Genomic DNA, 22,340 nt, shown 5'->3' with positions numbered 1-22,340 from the left:
AGCCCCTCCCCTTCCCGTATCCAGAGCCCAGGGAACGTTCCCCCCCGCCCCCGCCAGCAGTCCAACCCCCCGCCATCGGCACCCCCCACCCCGTGAAGGTCCGAGATCCGGGATGTGGGGTGTCGCCCACAAACACCACAACCCTCCAGTTTCGTTTCTGCGGCAGCCCGTGGTTTCGTTTCTCTCTGGGGGAGGGGCAGGGCTGCCAGCACATAAGAGGGCAGCCGCAGAGGGGACCGAGGAGGACCCACAGGCTCCCGTCTGGAGAAGCCAGGTAAGAGGAGCTGGGAGGATGGGCGAGCGGTGCTGGCAGCTGAGCGGCAGGCTGCCCCGTCGAGCCTGGCCAGCGGCCAGCAGCCTCCTACCAGCAGGGCTATAAACAAGTGCGGCAACACCCAGCGGGCCGGCAGGGAGCCAAGGCTCCTCAGGGCTCCAGAAACGGGACAGAGGGCCCACCCCAGGCGGCCCCTTCCCTGACCCGGACCCTGAGGGGCTGCCTTTGGGGGTCAAAATAAGAACTGCCGTGTACGCGGGGAGGTGGCAAACTCCAGCCCCCGGCCCCCGCGGCTTCCCAAGCCCCTTAATGCAGCGTCCAGCCCCAGGGGCCGGGCGTCCTGCCAGCACCCCCCAAACCACCCTCGCCGCAGCCTCCGCAAGGAGAGGCCACAAGGAGCCAGGACCCAGCCCCAGCAGCGAGACTCGATCCCGAAGGTCCCCAAATCCCAGCTGGGGCACAGAGGTGAGGGTGGCAAAGCCCCGGGGCAGCTGTGGGGAACCCCCACCTCTTCACCTGTCACCCAGGCCACCGCTGGGCCTTTGGGGCAGGGTGAGGGGTGTCCCAGCAGCCTTAGGGGCAGGAGGGGCATGGGGGGGTTGGGGGGAGGAGCAGAACCGTGTCTGACAGAGGGGCACGAGGCAGGGGAACTGGAGCCCCAACTGGGGCTTTAGACCGATGTGGGGGCTCCAGCACCTTTTGCTTGCACAAGGTGACACACCTGAGGGAGACACGGGTCTCGGGGCAGGCAGGGAGCACTTCAGTGCAGACTGGAGCACCTCCAGGAGCCTCAGTGCAGACAGGGAGCACCTCTAGGGGTCTCAGTACAGACAGGGAGCACCTCCAGGAGTCTCAGTGCAGACAGGGAGCACCTCCAGGGGCCTCAGTGCAGACAGGGAGCACCTCTAGGGGTCTCAGTACAGACAGGGAGCACCTCCAGGAGTCTCAGTGCAGACAGGGAGCACCTCCAGGGGCCTCAGTGCAGACAGGGAGCACCTCTAGGGGTCTCAGTACAGACAGGGAGCACCTCCAGGAGTCTCAGTGCAGACAGGGAGCACCTCCAGGGGCCTCAGTGCAGACAGGGAGCACCTCCAGGGATCTCAGTGCAGACAGGGAGCACCTCCAGGGGCCTCAGTGCAGACAGGGAGCACCTCCAGGGGCCTCAGTGCAGACAGGGAGCACCTCCAGGGGCCTCAGTGCAGACAGGGAGCACCTCCAGGGGCCTCAGTGCAGACAGGGAGCACCTCCAGGGGCCTCAATATAAGGCTGAGGGTGCTGGCCCAGCCCAGAAGGGGCTCCCCTCCTGCCTCACACATGCCCTGCAGAGCAACTGGCCCTGGTTACGGGGACAGTCTCCTGCCAGCAGGTGCGTCTGCACTGTGGCTTTAGGGCCCAGCCCCCCACTGCAGACCACTCACTGCTACCTCTGGGGTTCGAGCTCAGAGGAAGGCTCGTGACAGGGGCTTCAGGCCTGGCTGCAGTGGCTGCCCTGCCCCCTCCCGCCCCCGTCCTCAGCTCAGACCTTCTGCCTCCCCGGGCTCCGACCCTGCTGACACCCACTCCCCTGCTCCCTCCATGGGTGCCCCCTGACATGCTGCCCGGCCCTGCTGGACACAGCCAGGGAGGCCCAGAGTGGGGTGCAGGGCCCACCCTGGACGGAGCCTCCTGTCCTTGCAGCCGTAGGTGCAGCCTGTTCTCCTGACCCCCAGCCACCGCGAAGGATGAATTTCTTCCAGCACCAGGCTGACCCAGAACAAGCCACGAGCCAGCAGCGGAGGGGACCCAGGAGCTCCCAGAAGACCCCGGTGAGTGGGATGATGACCTGGGAGAGGGACCCCCAAACTTGGAGGCCGCCCTGCCCCCTCCCCAGGGCCGCGTGCCTCTCCTGGGCGGGTGTCTGGGGTCTCTCCATGTGGGGTCTCTCTCCCAGGCCTGTCCCAGTCCTGCTGTCCTTTCCCACGGCCTGTCCCGCGGGCCAGCACCCCTCCACGTCCGTCCGTCCCTCTCAACGGCCACCCTCATCCCAGGCCCCCAGGCCCCACCCAGCACACCAAGCCAAGTCTGTGGCTCAGCACCCCCACCCCGGCCTCTCACGGGCGGCCCCCTGTCCCTCACAGCCCCCGCAGTCAGTGCCCTGCTCCGCGTCCCCGTAAACTGGTCTTTCCCTGCTGACCGTCTCTGCGTGACCCTCCACCCCCTCCACCTACTTGCAAAGGGTAGGTGGGATCTCTGCTCAGCTGACCCATCACCGTCCCGAGCACCTGCCCAGGTGGGGCATCGGGGAGGGGCCCATCTGTGCCTCTTGTCTTCTTGGGGTGCACACCCTGGAGTGGAACCCCTGGGTCCTATGGGAGTCCCACCCTTGTGTGTGTCTGTGTGTGGTCGTGTGTGTGTCTGTGTATCTGAGTGTCAGTGTGTGTGTCCGACTGTCCGTGTGTGTCTCTGTGTGTGTCGTGTGTGTGTGTCCGTGTGTGTGTCTGTGTGTGTGTCCGGGTGTATGTGTCTGTGTGTTGTGTGTCCGTGTGTGTGAGAACTCCTGACGCAGGGACCTTCCCACCCCTGGGAGCCCTGGTGACCTTGTAAGTAGAAGGAAAACCCCAGCAGGAAGGATGCGGGCCCTTAAGACCCAGCTGTCCACAATCCTCGGGCCACGCCCATCCCTCGGGCCAGGCCCTTTTCCCAGGCTACACCCTTCCCTCAGGGAACGCCCACATGTGGCCACGCCCAGGCTCTCACCCAGCTTCCTGACCACGCCCTCCAGTGGCCACGCCCCTGTCCCGTGGCCACGCCCAGCCTCCCACCCAGCTCTGGCCACGCCCATGCCCCGCCCCCCGCCAATGCAGCCCCAGCTCGCTGGGCTGAGAGCCTGAGGGCGGAGGCTGAGGCTGGTGCTGCCCGCAGGCGCCCGCGAACACCCTGTACACCCAGTATGAGGAGAAGGTACGCCCGTGCATCGACCTCATCGACTCCCTGCGGGCGCTGGGCGTGGAGCAGGACCTGGCCCTGCCCGCCATCGCCGTCATCGGGGACCAGAGCTCGGGCAAGAGCTCCGTGCTGGAGGCCCTGTCGGGGGTGGCCCTCCCCAGGGGCAGCGGTGAGCACTGGGGACACACGGACAGACAGACAGGGGGCAGCCAGAAGCACGCACAGGGTCCTGGACAGCCGCGGAACAGGGCTGGGTGCCTCCCCCCAGCCCCCCACGTTTGCAGCCCTCTGGCTGGAGCATCAGGGCTGGGGGCCTCCCAGCTTCTCTCTGGCGGCCTTGTGCAGGGCCGCGGGGGACTCAGCAGCAGTCCAGGGGGCGACAGGCCTGGCTTCCAGCCCAGGACCGTGGCAGAACACAAAGCAGAGCCCTGAGGCAGTTGTCTGCACCCAGGGAGCGCACCCCAGCACCCCATCGGCTGGTCCTGCCCTTCGGCATCCGTTGCCTCTCGGGGACCCCCAACCCCCAAGGCTGGGAGCCCCCCCAGGCCGCCGAGGTTCCCCTGAGCCTTCCCAGCCCGGTCCCTGGGGAGTCTGGGCTGAGCCTCGTCTCTGCCTGTACCCCCTAGAGAGCCTCTCACCCCCTCAAGAGCAGGACACGTAGAGGTCACCATCCCCGAGCCCCCACTCCTTTGTCCAGGCCCTGGGCGGGAGGGTGGGGACAGGGCAGGAAGCTGAGGGCGTGGGCTCTGCCGCCCAGGAATCGTGACCCGGTGCCCGCTGGTGCTGAAGCTGAGGAAGCTGTCGTGGGGCTCGTGGAGCGGGAAGGTGACCTACCGTGACACGCAGCTGCAGCTGCAGCACCCCGCCCAGGTGGAGAAGGAGATCTGCAGAGGTGCGCCCCTCCCCCAGGGCCGCGGGGTGGAGGGGGTGGTCCTGGAGAAACGCGGGTGTAGACAAACAGACCTATGTAGTCGGGACAAACAGGCATGTAGATGGGATGGTGATGCAGACGGACAGATAGGCGGTGTAGACGGGATAAACATACAGGTGTAGACAGGAAGGTGATGGGGACGAACAGACAGGCTGTGTAGACGGGGCTAGACAGGCTGGTGGAGAGTGGGTAAAGAGGCCACTGGCCGGTGGAGACCCGTGAGGCTACTGCAGGCTGTGGCCAGGCTCCCAGAGCCCCAGGTGCCGGGGGAGACTCGGGTGCCCGAGTGGGCTCACTGGTGCTGCTCCCCACTCGCCCCCAGCCCAGGACCTCATGGCTGGGAGAGGCGTGGGCATCAGCCACGAGCTCATCAGCGTGGACATCAGCTCCCCCGGGGTGCCCGACCTGACGCTCATTGATCTCCCGGGCATCACGCGGGTCCCGGTGGGGGACCAGCCCCAGGACATTGGCCTGAAGGTGAGTATGCAGAGCTGGGACAGCCCAGGTGAGGGGGCCTGAGGGACCCGGGGCTCCCAGGCGTGGCCCTTCCTCTGTGTGTGTGTGTGTATGAGTGTGTGTGTGTGAGTGTGAGTGTGTGTGAGAGTGTGTGTGTGTGAGTGTGTGTGAGTGTGTGTGTGAGTGTGTGTGTGAGTGAGTGTGTGAGTGTGTGTGAGTGTGTGTGTGAGTGTGTGTGAGTGTGTGTGTGTGAGTGTGTGTGTGAGTGTGTGTGTGAGTGAGTGTGTGTGAGTGTGTGTGTGTGTGAGTGTGTGTGTGTGTGTGTGTGTGTGTGTGTGTGTGTGACGGGCGCCCTGCTCCTGTGTGCCCTGTGACCCCAGATCAAGACTCTCATCCAGAAGTACATCCAGAGGCAGGCGACCATCAACCTGGTGGTGGTCCCCTGCAACGTGGACATCGCCACCACTGAGGCCCTGAGCATGGCCCGGGAAGTGGACCCCGAGGGAGACAGGACCATCGGTGAGGGGCGGGGAGTCGCTGTCCTTGCCCCAGCCCAGAGCGGCAATGAGGGTCCCTGGGGTCCCCTCTCTTCCTCTCACTCTTCTGCAGTCACAGCCTGTGGGGGTCCGGCACCCCGCTCGGGGGCCCATGCAGAGCTCAATTCCTCTAGAGAGGAGGGGCCCCTGCAGCTCCTCCCAAGCCCCCGGCCCCCACACCGCCCCTCACCGGCACAGGACACCAGCTGGCCCCGCCCGGCTCCCCTCAAGCCTAGGCCTGCCCTGGGGAGGAACCGAGTCACAAAGCGCGTGGCCTGGCTCTCCCCCTGGGCAGGGAGTGTCCTGTGTCCGTTCTCGCCGCCCTCACTGTCCTCAGAACCAGTCATGGCGTCCCGCCGTCGTGAGGGCCTGCCGGCTCTGTGGGCGCCCCAGTGGACGCAGGCCCAACCCGTGGGCGCTGGAGAATGGTGGGAAAGGCCCAGGGCTGACCGGGGCAGCGTGCGCCGTGCAGGTGGGGGAGGGGGGGAGGCGGGCCCTCCCCGGCGCCCAGGGCTCTCCTTGCTCCTGTGTGGGACGTCTCGCACCCTGTCCCCTGGTGCCCGGGCCCGTGTACGATGTCCTGAGTCTGTCCTGGGCCATCTGTTCGCTTCCAGTAAATGGCACCCTGGGCCCGTCCCTGAGCCCCCGTCTGTCCAGTGTGAGCTGGCCTGGACTCTGCCCCTGACCCTGTCCCCTGGGACCGAGCTCTGGGCCTCTGTGGGGCTTGATCCTCTAGTTCCAGCCCAGGCCTCATGCTCGTGGGGGAGAGCCCTGCTGTCCTGCGGTCTGTCTGGGTGCCCGTTCGGGAGCGGGGGGACGCCTGGCCGGGGCTTCCTTCCCTCTGCCACTCCCCACCCTGCTGCACCATTTCCCATTGGGACTGGAGACCTCCCCGTGGGCGAGGTTCGAAGTCCCCAGTGAACTAGCTCACGTGGCACCGCCTCCCTACGCCCCACATCTGGGTAAGGCCTTTCTGGTCCCCGCTGCCCATCCACCTGTCCGTGTGACCAAGGGGAGGCAGTGCCCTGCGCCCAGGCCCGGGCTGGCCCGTGCTCACACAAGCCTCTCAGAGAAAGGAAATGCAGCTTCTGGTTATAGGATGCGTCAGAGAGTCTCTATTTTACTTTTTTTTTTTTCCTGCTTTTTGGGTCACTCCTGGCGATGCTCAGGGGTTCCTCCAGGCTCTGCACTCAGGAATTACTCCTGGCGGTGCCAGTGGGGGGGCCCTATGGGATGCTGGGGATCGAACCCAGGTTGGCCATGTGCAAGGCAGACGCCCTCCCCGCTGTGCTATCGCCCTGGCCCCTGGGAGAGCGGGGAGAGGCTGGCGCAGGCAGGTGGCCAGTGTGCCCGACCCAGGAGAAAGGCAGAGGCGTGAGCCAGGGCCAGCCGGGCACGATGCGGGGCCCGGGGGCCCGGGGTGGCTGCTTGCGGGGCCCGTGGGCGGGAGGAGAGCGAGGCCTTCTGGGCTCTGAGCTTCGCGGCCCGCAGGGGTCCTCACCAAGCCCGACCTCGTGGACAAGGGCACGGAGGGCAGCATCCTACGAGTGGCCCAGAACCGCACCTACCACCTCAAGAAGGGCTACCTGATGGTGCGCTGCCGCGGCCAGCAGGACATCGCCGACCGGCTGGGCCTGGCTGAGGCCGCCGAGAAGGAGACCAAGTTCTTCCAGGGCCACCCGCACTTCAGGTCAGTCTCCGGGGTGGCGGGCGGCGGGGGCACCTGCCCTGCACTGCCTGGCACTGTCTGTTAATTGTTGCTGTTTTTTGAATTGTGTCCCCATGAGATATACAGTTACAAAGTCGTTGGTTGGGTTTCAGTCATACAGTGTTGCAACACGGTCCCTCTACCAGTGTCCCCAGTTCCCCTCCCGCCACCCCCCTGCTACAGCAGACATTTTTCTTCTCTCTTTCTCCCTCCCTTTTCCCTCCCTCCTTCCTTCCTTCCTTCCTTCCCTCTCTCCCTCCCTCTCTCTCTGTCTCTCGCTCACTCGCTCTCGCTCTCTCTATCCCTCCCTGTCCCTCGCTCTTGCTCTCTCTTTCTCCCTCTCTCTTTCTCTCTTTGTCTCTCTGTTTCTCTCTCCCCCTCTGTCTCTCTCTCCCTCTCTCTTTGTCTGTCTCTCTGTCTCTCTCTCCCCCTCTGTCTCTCTCTCCCTCTCTCTTTGTCTGTCTCTCTCTGTCTCTCTCTCCCCCTCTGTCTCTCTCTCCTTCTCTCTCTGTCTGTCTGTCTCTCTCTCCTTTGGGGCACTAAGGTCTACAGTGCAGGTGCTGACAGGTTCCCATGTATTTGTCCCTACCACTTCTCGGTCTCCAGTTCATGTCCAGGGTGGTCATTTCCGACTCTCACTGCCATAGTGGCCCCTTCTCTGTCCCCCAGTTGACTATATTGGTCTTCTTAAACCCTTTCTTCTTGAGCTCTGAGGACAGTGCTCAGGGCTCTGTAAGGTAACAGAAGATTTTAATCTGCCTGCTTCTCTGAGTCCTCTAGAATTGTGCATGATTCATTTCTTTGGCAGCCACACCCAGTGGTGCTCAGGATGGGAGCACGCCTGTGGGGTGCTGGGGGTTCGACCTGGGCCGGCCACATGCCAGGCAGATGCACTCCCCACTGTGCTGCCGCCCCCACGCTGTGGCGTGACATAGCAGCCCACGTTCCTCTCGGCTTTGTTGTTTTTTGGGGGAAAGGTGCAGTTGGAGCCATACCTGCAGTGCAGGGGTCAATCCTTGCTCTGGACGGAGGTTATTCCTCTGGGGCGCCAGGAGTTGAACCAGGGTCCGCCACACGCAGGGCGAGAGCCTGAGCCCCTGGCCTACCTCTCTGCCCGCCTCCCAGTTTCGCAAACGCGGATACTGTGATGGAGAAGGGGTGAGCCCGAATCCGCCTCTGAGAATCTGCCCAGAGCCCACGACCAGCTGCTGTGAGCACCGCAGCTCCTGCAGAGGCCATGGCCTCGGGCCCGGTGTCCGCCCTCGGGCTGGGTGCTGCTTCTGTGGTCTTTCTCTGCTGCTCCTGAGTGGAGCGCGGGGGGGCGGGGGCGGGGGGAGGGGGACAGGAGAGAGGCTGCCTGGGCGGCAGAGGCATGTCAGGAGAGACGTGGGCTGAGGCTGTGGCAAGGCCAGAGGGACGGACGAGGACTCTCCCCGGCCAGCTCTGCTCTGCTCTGCACCCAAGGAGTGGCCAGACCCTTCCAAGCAGCTGGCTTGCGCTTCCTAACCCAGGACGGTGCAGTATGGGGATGACAGGACAGACCGGGCGGGGGTCTGGCCACACCAAGGGAGCCAAGGGTTCACTAAGGCGCCCAGCGGGGCTTCTCCCTCGGTTCCTGCTGCTTTGGGGGGCAAAGGCACCAAGAAGAGGGGGGCAGGGAGAGGTACTTTGCTCCCGAGAGCAGGACCGTGGTGACCTCCTCCCAGCCCCCTCCCCTGACCAGGAGTGGGTCTCCAGGGTCAAGGTCCAGGCTGTGAGGTCGCTGCAGGGTGACACACTGATGACCACTGCTCCGTCGCAGCGGGGTCCTGTGACAGCAGACCACTCAAGTACGTCTCTGCAGACCCCCAGGCTCCTGTGTGCTGCAGCACAGTCCAGGCAGGAGGGGGGCTGCCCTGGAACCCCACTGGAGGAACGTCTGGGGGAGGGTCCATCCCAGATCCCGGCTGTCCAGTGGTGAACACAAGACTGGCCCGGGTTTAATCCCGCACCCCAGGTGGTCCCCCAGGCTCCACCAGAGTGAACCCTGAGCACAGAACCGGGAGTCAGGCAGTGTGGCCCAAAGGCAGAGAAGGAAAAAGCAAAAGGAAATCTTTTCATTTCTTTTTCGAAGAATGTTCTATGCCAGTCTTTAGCCCGTTTTTGAAAATGGCATTTTCCACACCTGGCGATGCTCGGGGGTTCCTCCTGGCTCTGCACCCAGGAATCACCCCTGGTGGGTCGCTGTGGGCAAGGCAGCTTAACTCTAGGTACTTTTTAGTCTCTTTTTTATTTCCTTTGGTGTCTGTGATCTCATATATAAAACTAATGCCACTAAAAATCTGCTCATTTTTTTTTAGGAATTTGTGGTCCCAAGTCTCGCATTTACACCTCTAATCGCTTTGTGCAGCTGATCTCAGTTTCATTCTTTCCCTGTGGGTTTTGAAGATCTCCTTTCCCTGCTGTGTATTTGACATTCTGTCCAGGGTCAGTTGAGCCAACGTGCCTGGGTCTGCTCCATAGATCTCTGGCTGCATCCTGATGCTGATGACACACTGTTTCAATGATCGCCACTTTGTGATATGTTTTGGATCCGAGATGCATGCCGCCTCCATCGCTGTCCCTCTTTCTCAAGATTAATTTGGCTATTTAGGCTTGAATATTTGAGATTACAAGTAAACCACCGGTTGGGGCAGTGCCTCTGAATCACGGCAAAGTTAGGTGGGCTTTGTGCTCCTGGAGACGACAGGTGACCACACCAGGAGTGAGCTTGCAGGGGTGCTGAGAAGAGAAAGCCGGTGTTGCTCGCCAGTGCCACCTTCTGGGCAGAGGCTTACCCAGCAGTCAGCAGCATTCTCACGTGCTGGCCTCCGTGTTGCCCCCACGGCACCTAGCCCAGTCCCACCACAAAGGCCGTCATGGTCAGGGTGCCCTGTGAGTGCCCAGTCTCACTCCCACATGCTGCCTGCTTTCAGGACCCTCCTGGACGAGGGCAGGGCCACCGTGTCCTGCCTGGCAGAGAGACTCACCTCCGAGCTCATCCTGCACATCAACGTGAGTCCTGGGCTGCTGCGGTTTCTTCTCCTCCCCCCATGCCACCGGGCGCGGGGGCGGGGGGCTGTCCCACCTTGGCAAACACCCCACGGAACAGCCCAGAGAGGCAGTGGGAGGTGAGGGGCTCAGGGACGGGGGGAAGCGGCAGCCAGAGCTCTGTTGTTTCCACCTCTGGGCGAAGCGTGACCCCCGCTGAAGGCGGTGTATGCAGACACGCACCCACCCTCCGGGGTGACCCCTGGGCATCACCGGTGTGGCCCCCAAACCAAAACAGCAGCAGCAGGTGGCGTCTGTGGGGCTGGGAGGGACCCCTGGGGTCCCGCTGGGTCCCTGCGTGCCCACTTGCCTGGACGGTGAGGGCTGCCTGCGCTCGCCGGAGCACCGCTGGCCAGGAGGGCCCGTTCTGCAGAGGAGATGCAGGGCCTGTCGGCACAGCCCCCGGTGAAACAGGGGCCGACACCACACCACACTCCCTGCCCCTCCTCCCGCGCCCGGGCCTGTGGGTGCCACTCAGGGCCGCTCCAGCCCGAGGCCGGCCCACGCCTCCGCCTGTCGCCACCCCCCTCTCTTTTGTCTGCCTGTTTGTTTTCATTTGGGGGCCACCCTGGGGTGTTCGCGGGTTAGTTCTGGCAGTGCAGGGGGACCCTGTGGTTTGCCGGGGCTCCAACCTGGGTCTTTCCGCAGGCGAGCGCCCACCCTGCTGTGCTGTTGCCCTGTGCATCCACTGATCCCTGCAGTTCTGTAGAAGCCCAGGGCCCCCCAAACACACCCCCGCTGGGACCCTACCCGCTCTCTGCCAGCCGGCTCCACCCCCTGCCCCTTCCTTGTTTTCTGTCCAGAAAACGCTCCCGTTCTTGGATGAGCAGATTCGGGGGAGCTACCAGAGGGCGACCGAGGAGCTGGGCCTCTACGGGGCCAACGTGCCCAGCAGCGACACCGAGAGGCTGCTCTTCCTCATCGAGGTGGGCCCCGGCCCTGTGGGCGTCTGCAGAGGACCCCCCACCCCCCGGCACACCCAACACCCCAGCTCCCTGCTCAGGGGACCCTGTCCCAGGCCCCAGCCCAGCCTGCGGGCTTGCTCTCCTTTTCAGAAAATCAGGGCGTTTAACCGGCACATCGAGAAGCTGGTGGAGGGGGAGGAGGTCCCGCCCGAGAAGGAGATGCGGCTGTGCAACCGCGTCCGGGAGAACTTCAGCAACTGGTGCATGGTCATCCTCGCCCACGCGGAGAAAGGTGAGGAAAGCGGCCAGCGCACGCGCGCCCCACACGCTGACCATGCCCGCCCCACCCTGCCCTCTCCTACCCCAGGCCCGAGTTCCGCCAGCTCGGTGTGGGTGGGCGTCTCCTCTTGGGTGTGCATTCCCGGGTCCCACTGGGAATTCCGGGTCCACCAAGCCCAGGTTCTTAGCGCGGGCTCGGTGCGGCGTGGCAGGGCTCCTCCAGCCGGGCTGGGAGCCTCCAGACTGCCCTGGGCTCATGGGAGGACGGGCGGGAGCCGCTCCCTAGTCCTGGGCCCTCAGTGCGGCACCGCTGCCCGCGCCCGCGTCTTTGTTCGAGGCTGGACAGTTCACTCACTCCTTTCCCGCTTGCCAGCCCAGCTGCAGCCCTAAACTGGGACACGGCCTGCCTGCTCTGCCCGGCTAGGTTCCCGGTTCTCTTCTGCTCAGAGCAGATGCCAGCCGGATGCGTGCAGGTGTGTGGACACATGTGCACACCTGTGTGATGTGAATGTGGGTCTATACATGTGTGCCCACGGTGCATCAGGAAAGCATACACATGGCCGTGTGCTGTGTGGGTAGATGTGTATATGCACATGTGTGTATGAGAATGGGAAGGCATGGGTGTGTGCTGTGTAGATATATGTGTGTACATGTGTGATCATATATGTACTGGGTAGGTGTTCTTACATGTGCTTGTATGAACATGTGCATGATCATAGGTGCATGCACGTGTGCCTGTGTGTGTTGGAGTATTCCTCCTCTGTAGACTGGATGTTTAGTTGTATATCTGTAAACGTATATAAAAATGTTGAATGCTGGTGCAGAAGAGATAGGCTGGGGTAAGGCACGAGGCTGGACTGTGGCCAACTTGCTTTGACCCCTGACACTGTCTGTGCCCCCTGAGCCCAGCCAGGAGTGATCCCTGAGCAAGGAGCATCACTGGGTATGACCCAAAAAAGAATGTTTAACTTTTTGTTTCCATTGAACAAATCAGAATTTTTTCTAGTAATTAGTTAGATTTTTTTCCTCTCAAGGCAATGCCTCCCAGGTGAGACAGAAGTCCATAGAGTAGGACTTTCATTTCCCAAAAGTTGGTATTTGCTCAAGCTGGCTTCCCACCGTGAACTTTTTCTTGACCACTGTGGGTAGACACGATGCCAGACGTGGCTGTCAGCAGACTCTGGCATCAGCAGGCTGCACTTGTCTTCTGCCACAGCGAAGAACGTCATGCATGACGAAGTCTCCAAATATGAAAAGAGCTATCGCGGCAAAGAGCTCATAGGATTTGTCAACTACAAGACATTCGAGATCATTGTGCAGCAGCACATTGAACGCCTGCTCCACCCAGCCCTGGAAATGCTGCAGAAGGCTGTGGGTGAGAAACTCCTCTGTGTGTGTATGTGTGTGATGTGTGTGAGTGTGTATGTGTGTGTTACAGTGAGTGTGTGTTTGTGAGTGCGTGTGAGTGTGTCTGTGTGAATGTGTGTGTGTCTGTTAATGTGAATATGTATGAGTGTGTGTTTTTGAGTGTGTGCCTGTATTAGTGTGAATGTGTGTGAGTGTGTGTTAGTGTGAATATGTGTGAGTGTGTGTATCTGTGTATGAGTGGTGTGAACATGTATCTATGAGTGTGTGTGAGTGTATGAGTGTGTGTGCCTGTGAGTATGTATCTGTGAGTATGTGTGTGAGTGTGTGAGTGTATGAGTATGTGTGTGTGAGTGTGTGTATCTATGAGTGTGTGTTTGTGTGTGTGACTGTGTGTATCTGTGAGTGTGTGTGTTTGTGTGAGTGTGTGTATCTATGAGTGTGTGTATCTGTGTGAGTGTGTGTCTGTATGTGTGAGTGTATGAGTATGTGTGCCTGTGAGTGTGTGTATCTGTGTGTGAGTGTGTGTGCATGTGTGAGCGTGTGTCTGTGAGTGTGTGAGTGTGTGTGTATGTATCTGTGTGTGAGTGTGTGTCTGTGAGTGTATGAGTGTGTAAGTGTGTGTATCTGTGTGTGAGTGTGTGTGTGAGCGTGTGTCTGTGAGTGTATGAATGTATGTGTGTGAGTGTGTGTATCTGTGTGTGAGCGTGTGTCTGTGAGTGTATGAGTGTGTGTGTATCTGTGTGTGAGTGTGTGAGTGAGCGTGCGTCTGTGAGTGTGTGAGTGTGTAAGTGTGTGTGAGTGTGGGAGGGCACATCCCTTCTTCCTCTAGGTTCTTCTAAATTGGGTTTAGCAAACGGCCATCACACGGACAATCAGGAGCAGAAGACCAAACTGGGCTCAGAGTGACAGCACAGCAGGGAAGCGTTTGCCGTGCACACGCTGATCCGGCACCCCATAGGGTCCCGAGCCCCCCAGGAGTGCTCCCTGAGTGCGGAGCCAGGTGTGGGCCCCGAGCGCGCCCCCCTCTGAAGGGGAAACAGGAAAAGGCCCGGTGGGAGGAGGCGTCTAGAGTGCACCTGCTGTGGGCTCTTGAGTGGACGGGCGACGCCAGGCGTGTCCTGACCAGAGCAGAGCGGGCGCCCGGCCCTGGGAAGCCTGTCTCAGGCGTGTGGCTGCATGCTCGTCCGAGCAGCCTCCCTGGCGGCAGACCCTCTGGGGCTGCCCTGGCAGCTGTCCCCGGCCCTGGACGCCAAGGTGTCGGCCTGTTAGGCTTCTGCCGAAGTCACCTCCACACGCCGGAGGGGCACATTTGGAAACGTGGCGGCAGAAACATGGCGGGTGGGCCCTGCAGGCGTCTTCTCCGTCGCCCGGCTCCTTCCAGGGGTGTTGGGCGGGAGAGGGATGGCCCCACAGAGTGCTGGCCGCGTGACCGTCCTCTCGGCCTGTGGCTGGGGATGGACCCTCGCATGGGGCCCGTTTTCCCCGAGTCTCCATCCCAGCTGAGTCCTGCTTGCGTCTCTCCCTGATCAGAGATCATCCGTCAGACGTTTGCGGACACAGCCAACATCCACTTTGGTGAATTCTTCAACCTGAATCAAACAGTCCAGGTAAGCCCCCTCCTGGCCGGTCACCCTCCCTCCTGGCTCACTGGCCAGTCTCACGGTTGGTGCAGGGCCACTGAGTGTGTTCTGTGGTGGCCCTCGTCTGCTGGTCTGCTGGCCGCTCTCTCCGGGGCCGTCTGCCCTGGTGCTCCTCTGGGAGTTTCAGGGTTGGTGGCAACTCCTGGAACACAGGACTGCCTCGTGGCCCACCTGGTGCTTTAAACCCTGTTTTTAGAACCCAGGACCCAACACGAGCCCCACCCAAAACGATTGTGTTTGACTTTAAAAGACAACTCTGTGGGGTGCAGAGACGGGACAATGGGGAGGGTGTTGTCTTGTATGTTTGATCCCTGGCACCTCATCTTGCTCTGAGCCCTCGGGAGTGACTCCTGAGGGCAGATCCAGGAGTCAGCAGAGCAGCATTTGCAGATTCACTTTCAAATCTCTTAAAGTGAAAGTGTGACTGCTAAATTCAAAAAAAAACAGAAACTGAGCTGTGGACATAAGTACTAAAAGTACATAGACTGTCTCAAAAGCGATCTTTTAAATTAAAAAAATATATAACAGATATAATTGGTTTTTTTTTTTTGCTTTTTGGGTCACACCCAGCGATGCTCAGGGGTTATTCCTGGCTTTGCACTCAGGAATTACTCCTGGCGGTGCTTGGGGGACCATATGGGATGCCAGGGATCGAACCCGGGTTGGCCGCGTGCAAGGCAAACGCCCTACCCGCTATGCTATCGCTCTGGCCCCCATAATAGATATAATTTTAAAATATATATAATATATATTTATCTAAATATAATAGATATAATTTATAAATAAAATAAATGTAAAAATAAATAAAAATGGAAAATAGAAAATAAATAAAAATAAATTTTAAAACTATGAATAAATAGACACAATTTTCCCTGGAGCATGTGGGCACAAATGCGCCCGCATTACCTTTTTATTTTTATTTTTATTATTAAAAAATATTTTTTTATTATTTTTTTCCCGCATGGCAGAGCCTGGCAAGCTACCCCTGATGTATTTGACATGCCCAAAACAGTAACGACAACATGCTCTCCATTTGTGCGGGATGTTGACCCGAGCTTGCTGGCACGCACCTGCCTCTGGCTGCTCAGCTCTGGCTCCGCTCATGGGCGAGGAGCATGGCCCCGAGCCAGGGACACCCGTCAGCCCCAGTCTGAGGACGGGAGACTGAAAATCAACGGTTTAAAGCAAGACTCTCCGTTGGGCCCCACCTGGCTGCATGGCCAGCTGGGTTAGTGTCCGTTCCCCGTCCTGTGGGTGCAGAAAGGAGCCATTTTCCTCTGGCACGACAGCTGCTCCTTCGTCTTTGTTGCCAACCAGAGAAACATAGATGACAGTTCTGACTCTCGCCACCTTCTCGTGGCAGCTGCGTGTGGTCCCAGGGCCCTTCCTCCCCTCCTGGGGTGACTGACCTGCCGTGGGAACCTGGCCCCCTTGCCCCAGGCCAACGTTGTCCACCTCAAAGTGAAACAGCTGCCCAGCGTTGGGAGGGGGTGGCTGAGAGGTGACATCAGGTCAGACCGGGAGGACGGGGACGCACAGGCGGGTGGGACCGAGGCTGCTCACTGAGGAGAGACGGGGAGGAAGTCCTCAGAGGGCCGCTTCCCGTTTGGGAGTGCAGACGCCGCTGCTGCTTCCTGTGCTGGATTGGCAAACAGACAGACAGAGCCCCAGAAAGGTATGAAAAACCCCTTCCAGGGGTCCTTGGTAGTGAGTGTCCCACCTACTACCATTACAACCCTCCCTCAACTGTAGGGACATCGGGGGAAAGGAAGCAAAGGGTCTCTCTTTCCTGTCCAACCAGAAGCTCATCGAAGACATAAAAGTAAAGCAGATGGACATCGTGGATAATCAGATCCGCCTTCAGTTCAAAATGGAGCAGCAGGTTTATTGTCAAGACCACATTTACGGCAACATCCTCAGGAAAGTCCGGGAAGAGGCATTTAGCCCACTGGGAAAGCCTTTAATGATGCCATCGAAAGCCCCAAATAACAGTTCAACAGCTTCCTCCGCCAATGAGATTGGGTTACACCTGAATGCCTACTTCCAGGTGAGTGGGGGCGAGCAGGGCCGAGCCAGCCCTGTCCTTGCCCTTTCTGTGCCTTCAACTGTTCACGTGTTTTCCTGATGCAGTTTTACACCAGCCCTAGAAAGGTACTTTTCATTTGACTACTCAGACCTGTTTGCAGAGGCAGAGCGTGACCCCCTAGCAGGCACGATGCCAGCCTTCATATCAGATACTCCCAGGAGTCACGCGGCACTCTCACTGGAGTGCAGCTGTCGAGAAACCTGCTGAGCTGATGGGTAGGGTCTCAGCTCTCCTCGATGCCCAGCCCCCTCATCTCTCTCAGGGCCTTCCGCACATGGGTACCACCCAGCAGGATCAAATCCCCTTTCTCTGCATGGTATGGCCAGGCTTGCTCTGTGGATCCGGCAGTGTATCCCGTAACTGACCCAGAAAGAACAATGAGGTGCCCGCAGGGTCAAGGGCGGGGCTGGTGGCAGACCCTGGAATGAGACATTTAAGCCAGAGCAGCAAACGTTTGTGAAAGGGTGCCGAGCACTGGACAGAGAGCACACAGCAAAGGCGTCCAGCCAGCAAGGGGCTCGCTGTCCAGTACAGTTTGTGGGGATCTCTTTGCTGCTGTTTGGAGAAAGTATTTTCAGGAACGTCGCGGGTCTGGGGTGTCATGTTGGGGGTTCCCTTGGTGGCGGATAACTAAATGGGGAGCCTGTGGCAGGGGGCGTAGGCGCCAGCTTTCAGCTGATCAGAGAGGCTGAAGGGGCTCTGACTGGGCTTGAGCCAGGAGTGAGCTGGAACCTGTCCCACGGTCTGTGCCAGGCTGGGTCCCTTCAGGGCAGTGGCTCCTGGACGACCACAGTTCACGGCAGAGCTTTGTTTGGGGGTCACCCCTGGCCATGCCCAGGGCTTCCTCCTGGCACTGTGCCCCGGGTTCACTCCTAGCAGGGCTCGGCTGACCAAAGTCAGTGTTCAGTCGGCCAGGGATTGAACCGGGGTCGGCCGTGTGCAAGGCCGGTGCCTTTCCTGCCGTGCTGTTGCTCCAGTGCGGGGGTTCTTCCCTAACCAGAGCTAGAGAGATGCAGGGCCCAGTGGTCAGGGCCTCGGGGTGTGCCCGGAGTGGCGGGGAGAGCCGGGAACATCGAAGCCCAGAGCATGACCCCCTAGCAGGAAGGGCCCAGCCGCTTCCACAAGGAATCTGGGGGTCCCTTGGGGAGGTGGAGTGGGGGCAGAAGGTAGGGGAGGTGCTCCCGTGAATGTTGGGGTGTCAGAATGTCGGAGGGACCCGTGTGGGTCCTAGAGCTGCAGAGGTATTGGGTCATACATCGAACTCAACAGGACGGGAGAGGACCTCAACCAGGGCTGGGGAGGACCACCCGGACTTAGCATGCAGACCCCCATGCATGCATCTGGGAACCCCACGCCGTGTCCCCCCAGTTTACCCTCTTGCGCCCCTCCTCCAGGAAGCCAGCCAGCGCCTGGCCAACCAGATCCCGCTGATCATCCGGTTCTTCATGCTCCAAGAGTACGGGGAGTGTCTGCAGAAGTCCATGCTGCAGATCCTGCAGGACAAACAGAGCTTCTCCTGGCTGATGCAGGAGCAGAACGAGACCATGCTCAAGAGGAAGTGCCTCGTGGACAAGATTCACCGGCTGGACCAGGCGCGCCAAGCGCTCTACAAATTCTACCATGCATAAGGCGGGTGGGAGGCTAGGGTGGGAGGGGACCCCGAAGGGAGAGGCTTTGGGGGCCTTCTTCCCTGTGCCACTATCTGAGGAGGCACTGCGGGGAACGGCCTGGCCGTGGCACCAAGCTCCGCTCTGCCTGGACCCACACCCTGAGGAGTGGGTCCGCGGCCCCTGGGCCCCTGCTCCTGTGTACCAACGCCCCACGGGACGTCAGTCACTGACAACCTCCCCCGGGCACGGGGGCCCCTGAGGAGTGACCTCCTGTACAGGAAGGAGTTAGGGTCCCCTGACTGCTGCTCGGGCGACAAGCTCTGCTTTCTTGCCGCAGTTTGCCAGCGGCGCTGAGTTGCCGAGGTGATGCCAAGTCCTGCGGAGAAGCTGTTTTCTTCTGTTTGGGTGTTGGCCGTTGTGTTGGGGCTGCCTCCGGCAGTGCTCAGGGACCCTGGGCGGAGCTGGGATTGAAACAGGGGGTCTGGCACAAGGCCAGCGCCTACCCTCCGGGCCCTCTGTCCTCTCAGCGGGAAGACTGTCGTACTCTGTTTTCATAGCTTCACCCCGAGCTGCACTGACCTCGCGGGAATTCCAGGACAGTTCAGGGACACCGTTTCTACGACCTGCTGGGCCCCAAACAGGGGTCCACAAATGCCAGTCACCCCTTCCCTTCAAAGGCAGCTCGATTGCGGCTTACCCCTGGCCCCCCACTCGGAAGCCCATGCCCAGCCAGTGCCCCGTAGAGTGGCGCCCTCGCTTTGTTCAGTCAGCCATCACACCTGGTACCCGGGCAGGCTCAGGGTCTGTTTCCCCGCATGCGGAGATCCAGTCTTTGCAGCACACCTGGTGGGAAAGGCCGTCCATGGCCTGCAGGTCAGCACGGCACTGCCGGGCATCGTGGGAGCGTGGAGGGAAAGTTGGTTCCTGGTGCTGTGTTCTGGGTCACTGGCCCATCCACCCTCCTCTGTGACACGGCCACGGATTGGAATCAGAAAGTGTGCGCCCTTCCTCTTTCTCTCTTTTCACCGATTTATCCAGCTTTATTTTTGGAGGGAGTTAGGCGAGACCCTTGAGGCTCCATGAGGATTTGGGGGCAGGTGTTTCTCTCTCTCGGCCAAGCTGCCCCTTGGGTTGCGGGCAGAAGGGCCTGACTCTGGGAGGCCTTCAGGGAGCGTCTGCCTCTTGGCAATACTGAACCGTCTCGTCCACGGACGTGGGACCCCCTCCTATTTAATCACAAGTTTTAGACCTATCTTTAAGCATTTTTTTATTGTCTCAATGGTACAAATCTTCCCCTTCCTTGGTTAATTGCTGAGAATTTTGTTCTTTGTAATGGTATTGTGAGTGGAACAATTTTCTCAATTTTCCTTTCAGGTTGTTTATAGGACTGTAACTGATTTTTAGGAATTTATTTTGTATCTTGCAACTTCCTTGAACTTATGATCCTAATGGCTTTGCCAATGCAATCTTTGCAACTGTTGTGCATTAAATCATTGCTTCCTTCCCAACCTGAATGCCTTTTCCTTTTCTTGCCCAAGTGCTTAGACTAGCACTTCCAATTTATGCTGAACAGAAGCAACAAACGAGGGTACCTTGTCTAGTTTTATGTGTTACTTGTTTTCCTGGAGAACCAGATACCCCAATCTGAAAGGATTATTGTGATACTAAAGCGAATGACATTGAGAAGAAAAGTGTCAAGCGAAACATTGTTTCTGTTGAGAAGCCATTTACTTTTCCATCCCCTCCTGTCTGAGTGGAATGGAATGTGCAAATGACATTCGATCTGCATATTCAATAAAGAGAGCCACTGCCCACTTCATTGTGTCTTCAAATTCTGGACTCTACTGTGAGAACCGAGCCTGAGAAAAATCTGAATCTGATATCGGGTGTTTGTTCCATAAACTGTATAACAAAAGCACATACAATAAATATATCCTTTATTATCCCTTGGATTCCACACATACAAACACCTAAATGCATCACAGCATCTCGCAGTGCACCGCGGGCTGCCCCCATGCACGTGAGGGGTCTGTGGGGGATGCCGGGGGGGGGGGGTGTCAGGTGGGCTAGAGGGAACAAGAGGATGATCTTGCAACAGAACTTCTGCTCCTGACAGTTTTATGGGGGCTTTATTTTTTTTTTTGGGGGGGGGTGGGGAGTCGTTGTTTGCTGGGCACACCCAGCAGTGCTCAGGGCTTATTCTTGGCTCTGTACTCAGAAATCACTCCTGGAGTGTTCGGGATCACATGGGATGTCAGGAGTCAAACCCAGATCAGCCGTGTGCCAGGCAAGCACCCACCCACCGTCCTGTCACTCTGGCCCCTGCTCCTACAGTTTCAAGGTCCAGACATGAAATCAAACTGTGGGGACCGCTGGTTCCTTCCAGCGCCCTGGAGAGGGGGCCTGGTCCAGCCCCAAGACCCTGTCCGGCTGGCCCTGGGGTTCTTGAGGTGCCCACGTTCCAGCCCCTGCTCCAGTTGTATCTTCTGTGCCCGAGGTCCAGTCTGTGTCCTCTCTAGACCCGGTCCATCTTCTCTCTCTGCCAAGGACCCATCCTGGGCTCCTGAGCCCCTAAATCCAGCACGGTCTCATCCCAAGATCCCGTATGACCTCTGCCAAGTCCCTTCGTCCCCAGAGTCACTTGCGCAGGTTCTGTGTATGACGCATGGGGTCTGCCCTTTGGAGAGACCCAACCCTGCCCAACCCCGGGCGCGGCAGGTCAGAGCAAGGCTCTGGGTGGACGGCCCCATGCTTTTGTCGGGAAAAGCTAACTGCAGCCAGTAAGTAGATTCTTCAGGTCCCGGGAGCTGAATGCAACCTAGTCCCTAGGAGTGTCCAGTAAACCTCAGCACCTGGCCAGCAGGGGAGGGAGGAACTGGGGGACTGCAAGGGTATTTCCGAGGGTCGACCTGGCACTGGCTCCAAACCGTTCCTCCGAATTCCCTGGGCAACTCAGGCCTGTGTCCACACCTACCCGCAGGGCAGGCTGGGAAGCAGGGTCCAGCTAAGCCTCGAGTGGAGAGGAAATCAGGTTTGGAGCTGCCGGGCTCAGAAACACAGGCACGCCTCCAGGGCGAGCAACCCTCACTCTGCAGAGTCTGGTCCTGGTGCCCCTCCTGTCATCGAAGCGCCCCTCCCCCGCAGTGTGTGTCGTCCCAGAGCCCCTCCCCTCCCACAGCTCAGTTCCTCATCTGATCCCAGGGGACTTAGAAGCCCCAAATGCCACCCCCTACCCCACCCCGTTCCCCCCGAAATACGGGAGCCAGCGAATATGGCCTTCTGTCCAGCTCATCTGGCCACCTCGACTTCTGAGCAGCTGGAGAAGGTGGGGGACCGTCCCCTCCACTCCTGTCTGCACCTGGGACCCATCCCAGGTGGGGCTCCTGGGGACCCAAGGCACACACTGCCCACCAGCCTGGTGCTTCCTGGGAGAAAGGGAGAAAGCTGGTCTCCTTCTCCTCACTGCTGGGGGTGGGGGAGGATCGAGAAGTCCCCTCCCCTTTCCTGGGCACTGGGACACCGTGTTGAGTGGCCCAAAAGTGGGCTCCTCAGCAACCGTGACAGCCTACAGCTACCACCAAGTCCCAGCCAGGCCTCGGTTTCTGTTTCCCCGGCACAGGACTTGCCGTTTCTGGTAAACTCCCAGTTGAGTAATTTGCCAAGGTAAAGAATTGGGCAGTTGGGTCTGGCTGGTCATGAAGGGTCACTGCACCCTCCTTAGAAACCGTTGCTAACCATTGCCTAATTGCTGGCCATCATTGTAGTAGGGCCAGCGCTAAAAATAACCCAGTAGATAGACTGCTCTGAACCCTGTATAAACTGCTTGTGATTTGGAGTCGGGGTCCTTGTCAAGACTCCCCTGCGTTGGACGAGACTCGGACCCTAGCTCGGGCTAGTAATCAGGTTCCTTCGCTTTTGCATTCTCGTGTGTGGAACCGGGTCTCTCCACGATTGGGGATCTGGAACTCGGGCACAACAGGATGTGCTGCTGGAGCAACGGCTGAGGGGTGCTGGGCGCTGCCCCCACACAAAGACTGCACAAAAGCCCCCCACAAGGCCCCGCCCCCCACGTCCTCCCTAGCATGCGCCTGCCCCCACCCCGAGCATCCCCGCACTTGGCCGAGACTCTGAGCCTCAGGGTCCTGTGATTCCCCAGGACAAGAGCGCGGTCATTCACTGCAGGGGCGCTGTGCTGGGGGCTCCCCGTGTGCCATAGGGAGGGCGGCAGGCAGTGGCCCCGTGTGCAGTCAGCGGGTGGGTGGTCCCCTGGCGCAGGGAGGTTCTGGGAAGGCCCGCAGGTCCCCACAAAGTGCTGGTCTCGTGGAAAAGCAAAGGGACTGAGGGGAGTAGCCCACAGCCCACCCTACCCCCCCCCCCCCACCCCGCATCTACCAGCGCTTCCCAGGCCTCATCGCGCTGCAGACCCGGATCCGGTGGGAATCCTAGCAGCCGGGTCTTCCCCTCCACTCTCTCCCCAGAACCTTCTCCCCTCCTCCGTCCGGGAACCCCTCCTACAGCTGGGTCAGACACCCCGCCCCCACTCCTCCCGCACC

At 59.8% G+C, this 22,340-nt stretch overlaps 1 protein-coding gene across 1 annotated transcript; it reads left to right on the top strand.

Annotated features, from left to right (window-relative positions):
• The first annotated feature begins 204 nt into the window (after nucleotides 1-204).
• On the top strand, nucleotides 205-17,805 carry MX2 (MX dynamin like GTPase 2). The gene is made up of 14 exons (XM_004602517.2): nucleotides 205-274; nucleotides 1,952-2,079; nucleotides 3,176-3,368; nucleotides 3,957-4,091; nucleotides 4,453-4,607; nucleotides 4,967-5,105; nucleotides 6,614-6,812; nucleotides 9,785-9,863; nucleotides 10,703-10,825; nucleotides 10,955-11,096; nucleotides 12,300-12,458; nucleotides 13,982-14,058; nucleotides 15,893-16,138; nucleotides 17,572-17,805. The coding sequence occupies exons 2-14, from the start codon at nucleotides 1,996-1,998 to the stop codon at nucleotides 17,803-17,805; spliced, it is 1,965 nt and encodes a 654-aa protein (XP_004602574.2). The 5' UTR covers nucleotides 205-274; nucleotides 1,952-1,995.
• The last annotated feature ends 4,535 nt before the right edge of the window (nucleotides 17,806-22,340 follow it).

Source organism: Sorex araneus, chromosome 2 (genome assembly GCF_027595985.1).
Source record: "Sorex araneus isolate mSorAra2 chromosome 2, mSorAra2.pri, whole genome shotgun sequence".
Taxonomy (NCBI): Eukaryota; Metazoa; Chordata; class Mammalia; order Eulipotyphla; family Soricidae; genus Sorex; species Sorex araneus.
This window is presented reverse-complemented; position numbering and strand designations above follow the sequence as displayed.

What these genes read in the sequence shown, in the direction of transcription:
- MX2 (XM_004602517.2), top strand. Translation starts at nt 1,996, where the DNA reads ATGAATTTCTTCCAGCACCAGGCTGACCCAGAACAAGCCACGAGCCAG. An exon ending in GGAGAAGGAGATCTGCAGAG is followed by an intron (nt 4,092 to 4,452) that starts GTGCGCCCCTCC and finishes ACTCGCCCCCAG; the next exon opens with CCCAGGACCTCATGGCTGGG. An exon ending in CGAGGGAGACAGGACCATCG is followed by an intron (nt 5,106 to 6,613) that starts GTGAGGGGCGGG and finishes CGCGGCCCGCAG; the next exon opens with GGGTCCTCACCAAGCCCGAC.